This window comes from Hibiscus syriacus, unplaced genomic scaffold (assembly GCF_006381635.1).
Source record: "Hibiscus syriacus cultivar Baekdansim isolate YM2019G1 unplaced genomic scaffold, ASM638163v2 tig00110988_pilon, whole genome shotgun sequence".
Lineage (NCBI taxonomy): Eukaryota > Viridiplantae > Streptophyta > Magnoliopsida > Malvales > Malvaceae > Hibiscus > Hibiscus syriacus.
Genome location: NW_024062942.1, coordinates 1,963,137 through 1,977,080, shown reverse-complemented (window position 1 = coordinate 1,977,080; position 13,944 = coordinate 1,963,137). Strand labels below are relative to the sequence as shown.

The window sequence follows — 13,944 nt, the reverse complement described above, 5'->3', positions numbered from 1 at the left end:
TGAAATACATGGTTATGAGAATTAGTAAAATAGAGTTATTTGATTTAATGAGAATTAAGGAAACTAAATAAGATTGAATTATAGAATAGAATGAGAATAATATATCTATTAGGGAACTTGAATATAAAGCGCTGATATGTATATATATATGATAAATTATATGCTAAAGATCTATGGGGTTATATGAAAAGGTTATAAGGAATGTATGAAATTGAATTAATTAAATAGATTAAAGTAGTATATAAATAAAATATGATTAAATGTAATATATATGTTTAGAAATACGACATAAGTTATATAATCTAAGGGAATATAAAGAAATAAAGCATAAAGTAGACGAAATGAGATAAGTTATTATATACCTATATGATATATGTTATCAGGTAATATGAAAGGATTCAGGAAACTTATATAAGCTATGTGAAAGTGATCTAGATGTTTATATGTGAATTATTTGGTAATAAGTTATATGAAATAAGTGTAGTGATTACCAGATCATAAGAGATAAGTCAGAGAATGTGAATAATATGACCAGAAACTATGAGCCTGTGTGATGAAATGAATATATGAAGACATGACTATGAGATATGTGATAAGAAGTTATGATTAAATGATAAAGAGATATAAGCTAAGGGATATCTGTGAATTACATGAAAATGTGCTATGTGTAAGTGAATTACGTGATTATATGAATATGAAATCATATGAGAATTTACATGAACTACGTGATTACATGTATGTGTGAATGAAGCTACGAGCTTATATGAATATGTGATATGTTTACATGAATATGTGCAAGGATATAAAAGATAGTGTCCATGTTATGTGTCTTGAGAGCTAGGGGTATAGTTGGCATACCAAGAGTCGAGGGTCTACGCGGTCCTTCGGGATATATATATATTCTTTGGAACATGTGTGAAGTCTTGTGAGACACATACTTGATCCCTAGTATATGTATATGATTCTTAAGGAATGATATGTAGTCCTTATGGACATTATTATATGGCACTACGGTGCAATTCTACGCGGCACTCTGGTACAATTCTACATGGCACTTTGGTGCAATTATACGAGCTGTGGTGACATCATTAGTGCACAACCTCTATAGACTCACATATCTATGGTTCTCACATGTGTACATGGGCTAATAAAGGAAATAATATAAAAGAACCTTGCATGATAGTATGTGATTGGTTTGTAATCTTTATGGTGTGAACTGATATATGTGATATGATGATGTGAATATAGCTTGGTTAAGAGGAATTGATGCAAGAACATATGACAAAAAGATAAAGAACGAAAATAAGACTAATAAAGAGATAATAATAAATACCTTACATATGATTTACATGTTTTGTGCTAGGAAACCTGTTATAAGAATATGTGAATGATGTATATGTACAAGTGGATAGTGGTTGCATGACAGAATGTATGATTTTGTATGATATAATAAGTATAGATTATGAATGCATTAGTAGTGGTTATATGTTTTTATGCCACACTAAGTCATCGACTTAGCGTGTGAGTGTTTCACACGTAGGTTCCGGAAAGCTAGAAGAAAAGTGAAGAGGAGCAAGACCGATCAGTTACTTCTTGCTGAAGATCATATCAGAAAAGATGTCTTGAATTAGATGTATTATGTATATTGAATATAATTGGCATATACTAATTGATTGAGTTAAACAAACCGCTGTGACTTTAATGAAAGTTTTAAATTTTCTCGAGTTTTTGTCATGAGTCAAAGTTTGAAAAGTCAATTTGATACCTCGGACTCGTATCCGGGTCGGGTACGGGTTGGGGGTGTTACAAAATTTCCTCTATTTTAGGACTGATTCACGGGTTTCTTCATTATTGTGTCACCTGATGAAACACTTGTAAGCTAGGTGTTGTTCCCTGTTTCTTTGTTACAGAACTGTTATAATTTCATATATAGCTGAGTCCTTACTAGTTTTCATTTTTTTTTATTTTTTGATTTGTTGTTAATTGAAACCCGAAATCCCGTATGTTTTGCTAGCATGCACAATGAGCCATAGAGGCAATTTCATTTGTGAAATTATATCCATTTTGTTTAGGTCACAGGGAGTCATGCTGGGGCTTCCCCTCAGCAGTCATCTTCCTTTATTATTCTAGCTAGACAGTTTGTTACAGCAATACTGGTTATGGATACTTGGCAATATCCGATTCAGACTGTTCATTATTATTATCTAAACTTTGACTTGTGCATCAATGGATAGCATTTAGGTAACCTTTGGATGCTTTTTTTGGTAATAGGTCCTGTAGCTGAAGACATGTTTCATTGGCAAGCAACAATCGTGGGCCCTTCCGATAGCCCTTATGCTGGAGGTGTATTTTTAGTTACGATTCATTTTCCTCCGGACTACCCTTTCAAGCCTCCTAAGGTAATTTACTTCACCCGCGATGTTTTACTCTAGTGTTGATGATTGTTCGTATGATACTCTACACACTCTTTTCATGGGCAATGTTGTTCTGTTGTATAGGTTGCATTTAGGACCAAGGTCTTCCATCCAAACATCAACAGCAACGGGAGCATTTGTCTTGATATCCTAAAAGAACAATGGAGCCCTGCACTAACCAATTCCAAGGTCTATTCTTACTTCTGCTCTTTTTTTAATAGGTTGTTTCTAAATGACGTGTAACTAAGATCCAATCAGCCGAATGTTCCTAAGGCATGGATTCGAGCATGACCAGCATTTGCAGGCTCTGTCCCTTGTTGTGCTTGGTGCTCTATCCCTTGTTTTGTGTGTCTACAGGGCATGGATTCGAGCATGGCCAGCATGGGCGACATCAACATTGGTTTCGGTGGATGGCTGACCAGCATGGGTCTTCCTCGGTGGGTTCACGTGGGTGGCGCACTGTCTCGGGCTTCCTCCTGGTGGATTTGCACCATATGTTAATATAATAAACATGAGTAATAATAATACTGATAATTATTATAAATTTTTTTTCAAAGTTTATATTAATTATCTTAAATTTCTTGTAATTGTATTTTTGTTTTTTTAGATTTTTTATAGTTCATACATTCATATTATATTGTATTGGTGATGGTTGATTAAAGGGAAAATTATTTATATATTTTAAATGCAATATAAGATTTTTGTATGTTCAAATTTGAGTTTGAGTTCGAGCTTGAATCGAGCTCGAGTCTCGAGCTTCAATCGAGCTCCTGATTTTTTTTTGAGTTCGAGCCTTTTCGAGTTCGAGTCAAGTTTTAATATTATCTTTCGAGTTCGAGTCGAGCTTGAAAATTTTAGGCTCGCGAGTTTTCGAGTCGAGCTTACATTTAAAGTTTTCGAGTTCGAATCGCCCTAGTTATGACAGCCCAAGCTCTTATTTATTTATATTTTATCTAAATTTTAATTATTACTATCACTTATCGTTAATATAAGCATGGTTCATATAATTTATCCGATGATCTTATATAAATGTATGATAATGATTAAGCCACTAAAAAGTAATGATCAAAATAATAATGGATTGATTTTTAACTATGAATTATACTAAATATTAAATTTTTTAAAAAATATTAAAAATTTAAATTTTGATGTTGCCAATAAACTAAATTGAATTGAGATAGTTATTTATATTATAATAAATCTCTTCCGTTAAAGATAGATTAAGTGAGCGAATTTTCTCATAAAAAATTTAAATTTTCATATATTTTAAATATACTTTTATATTTTTTTTATTAAAAATATATTTCTGTTCATTTAGAAATTTATGAGTTTATCCCATGGCAATGAACGATGGTCCACTACAGTGGCGGTTCCATTAATATTTTTTCAAGTGGGTACATGTATTAATAATGAAATTTTTTCGTACGAGGTGAACACAAATAAAATTTCGGGATAAACACCTTCAGTAAAATGAACTACTAATATAAAGAAATTTGGATTTAAGGGTGGAAACCTTTAATAAAATAAACAACTAACATAAAAAAATTCGGATTTTAAGGTTGGCACATGCTTACCTGGGTTCAACCTACATCTGCCAGTGGTCCAATGTTTGGAGGGTTATTTCGAAGCTTGAAGGGTTGCTTGGGATGCATTGCCAGTTGGTTGTCGTCTTAAAGCAGTTGGCTTGGCAGATGGTACTTTCCCTTGTTCCCATGCTGAAGAAATAACTCTCCAATGCTGTTCGTGATTGTCCCTTTGCTCAAGAAGCTCTTCGACTTGTGGATGTACCTGCTTGTGTTTACATGAGTTCCATGGATAACTCATTGCTTTGGATCGAAAAACTGCGGCTGTTGGATTGTGGTGAGGAATCATATGGGTCTTGTCTGTGGTGATCTTGCTCAGCCATCCGTTGAGTGTTTTGATGCTAGCTTTGTTGAGATGCATGCCTTGTCGGGATTCGTCTTGTTAGTGATAATGGCCGGGATAGGGGTGCTCAATAGGTCGATTCCATTAATCTACCGAATCGAATTTTTAAAATTTTATTAACTGATTTTTTTCGTTTTAATTGTTAATTGAACTATTTTTTAAAAAATAATTAATCGAACCAAACAAAGTTCGTGTAACCGAATTAATCGAAATTTTAAATAATATATATTATATATATTAAGCATTTAATATTTTCAGCTAATTCGATCGGTTAATTTGTTTAATTTAGTTGATTAATTCGGTCTATAAAGATTTTGGTTCGGTCGATTAACCGGTAAACTTTTGTGAATCGGGCTTGTAATGTAGTTGCTCATAAGTTAGCACGATGGGCCTTTCTATCTTGTCCTTCTTTGATCTTTTAATCGGTTTATCCTGATTTTATTATTTGATAAAATGACGTAGTTTCATGATATTAATATATTTGGGTACTCTTTTCTTCTTAGTAGGTTTAGAAATAATTTTTAATAAAACCAATTTAAAAAAAGTAATTCTGTCCACGTGACTTCCGTATACAAATTTATATTAATCAACCAGAATTGAATATCGATGATTAATAAATGGAGTAAAAATATTAGGGTTGAAAGTGTGATCAATTTCAGAAGCCTAATATAGAATTTTCCATCTTAGCCCATGAACATTTTTTGTCCGCTTTAAACCCTTAACTTATTTTCCGTAACCCAAAACCCATTCTTACTGTCTTTATGTCTGTTACTCTCGAGTGCGAAACCGAATTAATCAACAAAAGGAGGCTCCCTCCCCTTCGTCTCGAGCTCCAGCTGTCGCACTGCTAATGGTACGTTTTAATGATATATATATATATATATATATGATTACTTATGCCCTCCAATTTTTTATTTAGCTTTCCCTCTCAGTTCCTATCAAGGGTTTATCACTTTTCTTAGCTGTTCATATGTAAGTCTTCCATTGCTTAAATAGCCGATGAAAAGGGGAAGTGGTAATATACGGTTAAAAGCTTAAAATAAGGTGTTGTAAGTTTTGTTATTATTTTAAATAATAAAATTGGTAAAAAATAATTAAAAATATTATTATTTTTATTATTATCAATTACCGATATAGATAATCTCGGTAGAAAAATCCGATCCAAAAATAATATTTTTGGTAAAACACTACCTAAAATATTATTTTGTTACCATATTTTTTCTACCGTATTTACTTATATCGGTAATTATAATCGGTAGAAATAATAATATTTTCGGTCAGTTTTATCGATTTTATTATTTAAAATAATAACAAAATTGATAATATCTTATTTTAATCGTATATTAAGGTGTCGCACGTGAGTATTTCCACTGTACCCCCAATAAATCCTCAAATCAAAAATCTTAAAATTTGAGAAATTTGGACCTAATTTGTTAATTCGAAAATAAGATTAAATTTCAAATTTAGGAAGTTCAGGGTCTATTTCATAAATACTATAAATTGGAGTGGCCAGTTATGAAATTAACCCATTTTTCTTAGAAGCAAACTCCCTCCAATAATATCAACCCGTGCGGCTTCCCTTTCTCACCAAACCCTAGCAGCGCCGCTCACCTTAAATCTCCAACCCCTCGCCGTCGTGCGCCGGTTGTTCATAGGTAAGTCTCCGGTCACTTCTTAAGTTTTTCCGTTGAACCCCGTTCTGTTTCTCCGTCGAATCCGCGGGCCCCGGTTGGCGCCGCTTGTCTAGGCCGTTGGTGGCTGCCGCTTGAGGGATATCGCCGGAGAAGGCTCGGCTGGCCTGGACATCGACTGAACGGCCTCAAAACGCCCTCCTTCGGCCCTGTTATGTGCTGCCGCCCTGCCCTCCGCCGCCGGCCGATTAAGGCCACGGAAACGCCGGCCGTGTTAACCCCTGACCCGTAGAACTGCTTCCGGTGTAAACTCGTCGCCGGAAGTTCCTTTCCGATGTACCAGCAGAATTATTTATCTGGACCAAATACCCGCTGCCAGTTTAATTTTCGAATCAGAAAATCATTGTCATCATTAAAATTATTATGGAATATTTGGGTTATTTGGGTATTGATTCGAGCGTCGGAAATCTTTGCAGGTGAAACAGAACCGAGTTACCGCTTCCGTTACCCGTGAACTTCGAACCGATTTGAGTTGCTCGTGTTGACTGTGAGTGAAAATTTATTAACTTTTGCGCGTTTAGTTATGTGGTTAACTTTAGAATATTGTAGTGATTATTTAAATTATTTTCTTTGCTTCTGATTTGGGTCCCGCTCAAGCTGACTGTGGTAGAGGGTATTATTGACGATAGCTTGTTGAGGTGTGTCTCTGTCCAGTGCTATATTTTGTTGTATTGATTGATTGTATAACTATATTGTTGTATTATTGAATTAATCATAATTGAGATAAGCATGTTTTTTGGGAAGTATGATTCCATGCATGATAGATTCTATGATATTGTGATACCTGATTAATTCGGAAAGGTATGTTAGGTGAAATATGTTGATATGTCGGATTGAAAATTTTGTTGTGCATACTGATTATCTGGTTGTGATGAATTATTGGAATCGAAATACATTCCTCATAACAAATATATGCTTCGGATTAAATATTTGCTTCAAAAATATTATTATTCAGATAGGATATTCTGTCATTTTGCATATCATGTTGAGACGATTTCTGATAGGGGAAGTTCAGTGCATTCACTCGATGGGGTGGATGACACTTTTTTAGATTAAGTGACCTCTGCCTTTGTGGCAGACCCAGTTATATGGTGTGTGAGTTGGATATAGTGTGGTTCTGGAGAACCCACTCTTTTGGGTGAGATTGGAGTACAGGTGGGTGTATGAACATTTGCATAACATTTAAATTGACATTATTGTCGATGATTTGGCGTATGAATATAATTCCGTGAATGCTTCGGACTATACTTTTACTTGTTTATGTTTGCACTTTAGAGACACACTAAGCCTCGTTGCTTACTCCCTTTAGTTTCTTATTTCAAACATCCGAGCTAGGTGAACCGGTACTTGGAGTTCGACTTTTCCCGTTGTCATTATCTATATAGTATGATATTTTCTCGGACTTTATGATTATTACTTTGTTAGTATTTTATTTGGAAAATATTTAATTTGTTTAAACATTTTGGGACATTGGACATTAATTTATTATTTTGGACTGCTAAGAACTTTTTAATACTTATTTGACATACTGGATTTTCTTTGGTTATTTATTTAATAATATTTATTAGTTTTGGAGTTTCGAATGTCTTCTAACATTAAATGATTATTTTAGAGTTTCAAAATTCAAAATCGGTTTCGTGAGGGACAAGTTTTAAATTGACTTTCTAAATTCAACCTAATCCTCTTTTAGGTCAAATTTAGGGGTTATGCACACTTTCTCCTTTTTTTAGTGATTTTCAATCACTTATATTTTTTTGATTATCATTAGAAACGATTAGTACGAAATGTCACATATAGTTTGGAATATAAGTTATTTAATTGGGAAACTTATATTTTTTTTAATCCTAGAAATTTAGGCACTGCGAAGAAGTTTTACTCTCGGATGAACTGCTTGTCTCACGTGCGTGCTTATAGTTTGGCTTTATTTAGAAAGGCTGGTAATTTCATAGATACTACTTTAAACCAATGCCATGTTCCCTTAGGGAGAAGAAATTTTCAAAATGCCCGTGTTAACACTGCGGATTTAGAGTGTCTGTCGGCAAGATTTTGCACTCGGTGCTACTCTTCCCGGAGTAGTAACAGTAGCAGTAGTGGTAGGAAAAAACATCTAGGACGAAAAAAGTCGACCCTGAGCAACTGCTGATGGAAAACGAGAAAGATGCATTCTTTGTAGTGAGAAAGGGAGATGTTGTTGGTGTTTTCAAGAGCTTTGCTGAATGTCAGGCCCAATTAGGATCCTCAGTAATTCCTTTTACTTCCTTTTTTTTCTTCCTAATGTCACCTAAAGTTGATACCTTTTTCAGCTAATTGTGTTGCTATACTATGTTATTGCAATATGAATTTTAACGTCCTTATATTATAATGAAGTGAGTCAATGATTGTAATGCTAATAACATAGTAATCCTTCAAAGTTAGATACTGTCTTTCTTCTTTCTGCTTGGCTGTTAACTTTGACATGTTATTGTTCTATTTCAATTAGATTTGTAATCCTCCGGTCAGTGTTTACAAAGGCTCCTCCTTGACGAAGGAAACTGAGAAATATCTGTCTTCCTGTGGGTTTAAGAATGCTCTCTACACTATTAAAGCTGCAGATGTGAAAGAAGATCTTTTTGGAGCACTTATCCCCTGCCCCTTTCAAGTGAGACCTTAAACATGAACTTTATGCATACCGCAAAATTTCTGTTTCTTCAAACAAGTCTGCTAAAAAAAGAAAGAAAAGATTTTGATGTTCAATTCCTTTTCCTGCACCCGCACCCATGTCTGTGTAGTTGAATATATTCTTGTGACTGCAATTTCACATAAAACTTGCATCGCCCTTGTCCCTAGTAATGTGGTTGCTTGCAATTTAAGGTTTTGAATAGGCCGTCAATGATCAAACTATTTGTAGTTTGATTAACTTGTTTCTTTCTCATGCTAACTGTATCACAAAGGCCATTTTATACCATCTGGCTCTTATAGATTTGAAGTTCGTTATTCCTTTTTTTTGTCCAAGGAACCAGCTTCTTCTAATGTTGAAATATCTCACAATGATGCAACCAAAAATAAACCACAGTCAGAGTATGGGGTAGGTTTGCAGTTTTAATTTTTCCTCAGTAAGTCATTAATCATTATTAATGTGACTTTCATGATTAGATGTGACATTATCTCTCAGAGTTATGTCCTTAACCTTTTGCAGGGACTGGGATCTCTTGAATCACCAGTTGTAGCTGATCCTGTTAGAAAGCATGTCAAGTTGGATCCGCATGCTGAAGTTCAAACAGCATCCTCTGGTTATGTAAGTATATTCCGGTTTTAACAGCTGAGTATTCCACTAAATGGTTGAATATATTTCCTCAAACTGAAGAACTTACATATATACATATAAACTAGAGGACTTTGCTATCTAAGATCTCACAATTAGGTCTTTTATTCACATTATAAGAGGGTTTCCCGAGAGAGAAAAGGGTTTCTGAATTAGTTTACCATGATTTTTATGCTCTGAAAGAAGGCTGTGATGCCTGTACTTTATGACTTGATGGCAGCTGTCTTGTATTCTTGAGTTTGATGGGGCATCAAAAGGAAATCCTGGACCAGCTGGTGCAGCAGCTGTGTTGAAAACTGATACTGGAGCTGTGGTATGCAACTCACCATTTGGAATTTTGACCTTTTCCGCACCTACATCTTTCCATAATATGATGTTTTGAACAGATTTGCAAATTACGCGAGGGTTTGGGCGTAGCAACCAATAATGCTGCTGAATATCGTGCATTAATTTTAGGGTTGAAACATGCTCTTAAAAAAGGTTATACAAACATTCGTGTTCTTGGTGACTCAAAGCTCGTTTGTATGCAGGTAGACTATTTTATCCAATCATTGTTGCTTTGATGTTATTTTCTCGGGGTAAAAAAATCTGGATGACAATTCTGGCTCTAGGTTCAATTCAGGGGACATACCTATTGTAATACTTTTTGCTATGCTAGTAGACTTCTCATTTGAGGGTCCCATTTGTTTCTCTATTATAAGTTTTGAGTTGTAAGCCTTTAGACAATTGTTTCCTTTGTGGCTTGGTTCTGCAGGGAAGAACAATCCATTCCCCCCCCCCCCAAAGAAACTTCTAAACAAGAAGAGTATTTAATCTGTTCAATGGTCTTTCCTGTTAGAAAACACGCCTTACTTATTTCTTCCTTCCTACACCAAATTCCCCCCCCCCCCCTCAAAATAAGGATATATTTCTTCATTTTTGGCTGGCCTGTCACTTGAGGGAAAATCAAATTGTCTATGGACAAACTTATAGCTCAACTGTTGCTATTCCTGGGCCTTCAATATAGGCCTAAATCTTGGTTGACCAAAAATAATAATAATAACAAAATTTCCTTGATCTTGGAGCTATTTTGTTTATTTTTTATTTTATTGAACAGCTGCAGGGTTTATGGAAAGTCAAACACGAGCACATGTCTGAGTTACATGAGCGGGCAATAAAACTTAAAGATAAATTTCTTTCATTTCAGATCGATCATGTTTTAAGGGTATGAAAAGTTCTTATGCTTGATAGCAAAGTAATCGGCAGAAATTCTTTTTCTTATGACCACTGTTGCCTCTTTTTTTATTACTATCATTATTAGGTGTTTATAATGTTTTTAAAGCTTGGGTCATTGCTTGCATCTACAACTTTTTGACTTTTATTTAAGCGCTTTTAAGGCTTGCATGCTTTGGACCAGCATTTGGCTGGAAGCCAGTAAACTAGAATCTGATGGCTGATGTTTTCAATGCCATTTTAATTTCTCGTAGATAGTGCAGAATAAAGAATGAGACTGTTGAGGTCCCTTGTTCACGATCAAGTCACTGGGTGATTAGCGGGAATGTTGGAAGCGATTGCCTTCCCTTTATGGCTATTCTTGGAATGACCTATGGTGATTGATAAATTAGCTCGTCGAAGGGAGGCTGAAACCTCACAACTCGTGAAAAGAGAGACCAAGATCTTTTTAGGGTTTTGATAAAAGTTCTGCGTAACTTTCTTATTCCATAGGTCTCTTTAAATTGGGATTACGATAATTATAGAAAGAAAGTAAATAAAGTCCTTATAAATATTAAACTTCTTTCAGAAGAACAAATTGGACTGGGAAGACCGCCCCTATCATGGGCCTTTGTAGTATCAAATTCAGATTAGTTGACCAATGAGTTAGATTTTAGTAGTTATATAAGAAAAAGGCTAATAAAATAAAATAATATCTCACGTCCCCAACAGAGCTTTTAAATAATTTGCAGTGTCAAAACATCAGTTTTAGATAGTGTTACTGGTAGTTGTCAAGTCTCAAATCCAAAATACTTCATACAAGCATTTGCAATGATGTTATGTTTGCATTCTTTAGTAATAAGGTCTTTTGATCTCCCTTCCGTCTTATCACATTGCATGATTTAACCTTTTCTTGCTCACCTCTAAAAGGAACTAAATGGAGAGGCTGATGCTGAAGCCAACTTGGCTGTCAAACTTGCTGGTGAGGCTTGGTTTTAACTCTTTTTTGCTATTTTATAATCAATCAAAGACAGGATGTTTACAAGATATTTCTAACTGATGCAGAAGGTCAAGTCCGGGAGGAGTTGGCCTAAGTCATTGATTGTGCATGCTGGACTTTGTGGTTTGTTCTAGAATACATTTATAAAAAACAAATGAGTCGAGGATTTTGCCACCCTTTGGCTAATTTTTTTTTTCTTTGTGTAGGTGCAAATTATTGTTCATTTAAACCCCAGAAGACCATATGGTTAATGGCTTTCAAACGCAGCTCTGAGAGGAACAGTGCGAATACCCTTTTTGTTGTTGTTTGTGGTAAAGACAATGTTAATGGGGTATCAAATTCAAATGGCATACATCTAAGGCCTTATTCAACACATTGTTGTGGGGAGGGAGTGATTTCATTTTGAGAACTCTGTTCAAGGTTTCGTTTCATCCGAAAAAATAACGATTAGGTTGTAACTGGTGTAACTTGTTCAGGATTGGTCCTGGTTTCATAGAGTATAGGGCACACCCTTTAAATTTAATTGCATGTTTACAGTAAATTTATGGTTTTGGTCATTTTTTTTTCTGGTCGTTGCATGATTTATAATTTTTTTATTAATACAAATAGTAGTATTTGTTCTAAAGATTTTTAACTATTTAACAATGAAAGTTCAAATACATTGGTACTTGAACTTGAGATCTCTAAGATTGGAACAATAATCATTTTTTAATCACTGTGATAGTTTGATTCGTGTTATGATTTAAAAACTTAAATATGGTATTATGATTTAAAATTTTAAATATGGTCTCTGACCGATTTGATAATTCAGGCAGCCAAGATTTCGACTTTAATCGAAGTCCCAATGTTGAATTTTGAGTATGATGCCTATGGACCGGATTGGAAATAAATATGTTATCAAATGTATGCATTGATAATTTTAATTTGAGTAATTGTAAATAGATGTAATATTATAATCGTTTTAAAAGAATAATCTATAAAAGTTATATCAATTAATAATTGCAGTAATATGAAAAAGAATTTACATATAAATTTATTAGTCTATTGGTCAATCTTCAAATGGTGATTTATTATTTTATTGAAAAAGTACATAAAATATGAGAAAATAAAAGTTTTCTAGTAATATCAATTATTTCTTTTCAAAAAACGATAATAAGAATTTTTTTTTGTATACTACAGAATTTATATTTATATAATTGATTGGGCCCTAATTTTCAATCACAAGCAAAAGAAAGATTTTAATTTTAGATTAAGCTAAGGTGATTATAAAGTAATATTTGTTTTAAATATTTATAATCATTTGACAATAAATGCTCAATCAACTTGCTATAGTTGTTGGCGCTCGAATTCGTGATCTCTTAGAACAACAATTCCTTTAATCGCTGAGGTAAATTAATTTGTGCCAAGAAAGATTTTCATGACTCTACGTGATCAGTGCGCTTATCATGATGAATTTATATATCCGAAAAGAAATTTTTTAGATTATCATAAATATGATGCTTTTCTTGTTAATATATGCATGCCATGATTTTGGATGATAAGTATAAAATAATCAAAATGGCCATATATGATAATAGGAATTGAAGCGTTAGACACTTGAAAATATATAAATCTTAATTATTTTAAAAAAAATCAACAAATGGTTGTATATTAAATAAAAAAAATATGTTAATTTTTGTACAACTTGTCCCTTCTTCAAGGGTAAAATATATAAATTATAAAAATAATTTGTTTTAATTGCAATCCACATTTTAGTTTGAAGACATATCATCATGCACCCATGAAGCTAGAAAAAGCTAAAAACGAATGTGAAAACTCCAAACCATTAATCTCCGCATCTTCCATACTTCTCCGACCACCATCACCGCCTTCGGTTTCGGCAGGCATCAAGAACCGACAAACCGGGCACGAACCATGGATTTGTAACCACTTCTCAATACAACCCGAATGAAACACGTGCTTGCATGGCATCTCCCTAGCTTCCTCATCAACTTCAAACTCTTCCAAACAAATACTGCAATGGCCACCACTCTCTTTCACTTTTTTCCTCAGCATTGCTTCTATTGAAGCTTTTGACGCTGGTGCCGGCCCAAGTTTATTGCCAGCGTCCGCTCCACCGTCGCCAAAGTAGAAAACAACATAAAAGACTGGGCGACATTGTTGGATTTCGGTGGGAGCCTCCGCCATGCCAGCGTAGGAGAAATCAAAGATTTAACTCTGTTTTTGGCAGAGGAAAATCAAAGAAGAAGAATAAGTTCAAAAGGAAGAAGAGAACTGGTTTAGTTAAATAAATTAGAAAAAGAAAGAGAAGGTTTTATAGAGGAGATTGACCATTGAAGAGGCAATTTCTAAAGATTGCACATTCCAACATGTATGAACTTAGGATGAACAACTTCCCAGTTTCTATTTTACAATGTGCAT

The 13,944-nt window shown here is 34.2% G+C and overlaps 1 protein-coding gene and 1 long non-coding RNA gene across 3 annotated transcripts; both read left to right on the top strand.

The window, feature by feature from the left end:
* Positions 1 to 2,262: 2,262 nt before the first annotated feature.
* On the top strand, positions 2,263 to 2,570 carry LOC120149000. The gene is made up of 2 exons (XR_005518418.1): positions 2,263 to 2,399; positions 2,499 to 2,570. It is a non-coding gene; the product is annotated as an uncharacterized LOC120149000 (long non-coding RNA).
* A 2,591-nt stretch (positions 2,571 to 5,161) lies between these two features.
* On the top strand, positions 5,162 to 12,041 carry LOC120149001. Of its 2 annotated transcripts, none has more exons than XM_039161937.1 (10): positions 5,162 to 5,193; positions 7,880 to 8,272; positions 8,511 to 8,669; positions 9,024 to 9,095; positions 9,207 to 9,305; positions 9,553 to 9,645; positions 9,719 to 9,862; positions 10,429 to 10,536; positions 11,454 to 11,505; positions 11,730 to 12,041. In XM_039161937.1, the coding sequence occupies exons 2-10, from the start codon at positions 8,174 to 8,176 to the stop codon at positions 11,927 to 11,929; spliced, it is 1,026 nt and encodes a 341-aa protein (XP_039017868.1). In that variant the 5' UTR covers positions 5,162 to 5,193; positions 7,880 to 8,173; the 3' UTR covers positions 11,930 to 12,041. The 2 variants fall into 2 exon arrangements, with proteins under 2 accessions (XP_039017868.1, XP_039017869.1); XM_039161938.1 differs by lacking the exon at positions 5,162 to 5,193 and adding an exon at positions 11,589 to 11,646 and having other exon boundaries at positions 7,804 to 8,272; positions 11,730 to 11,840.
* The last annotated feature ends 1,903 nt before the right edge of the window (positions 12,042 to 13,944 follow it).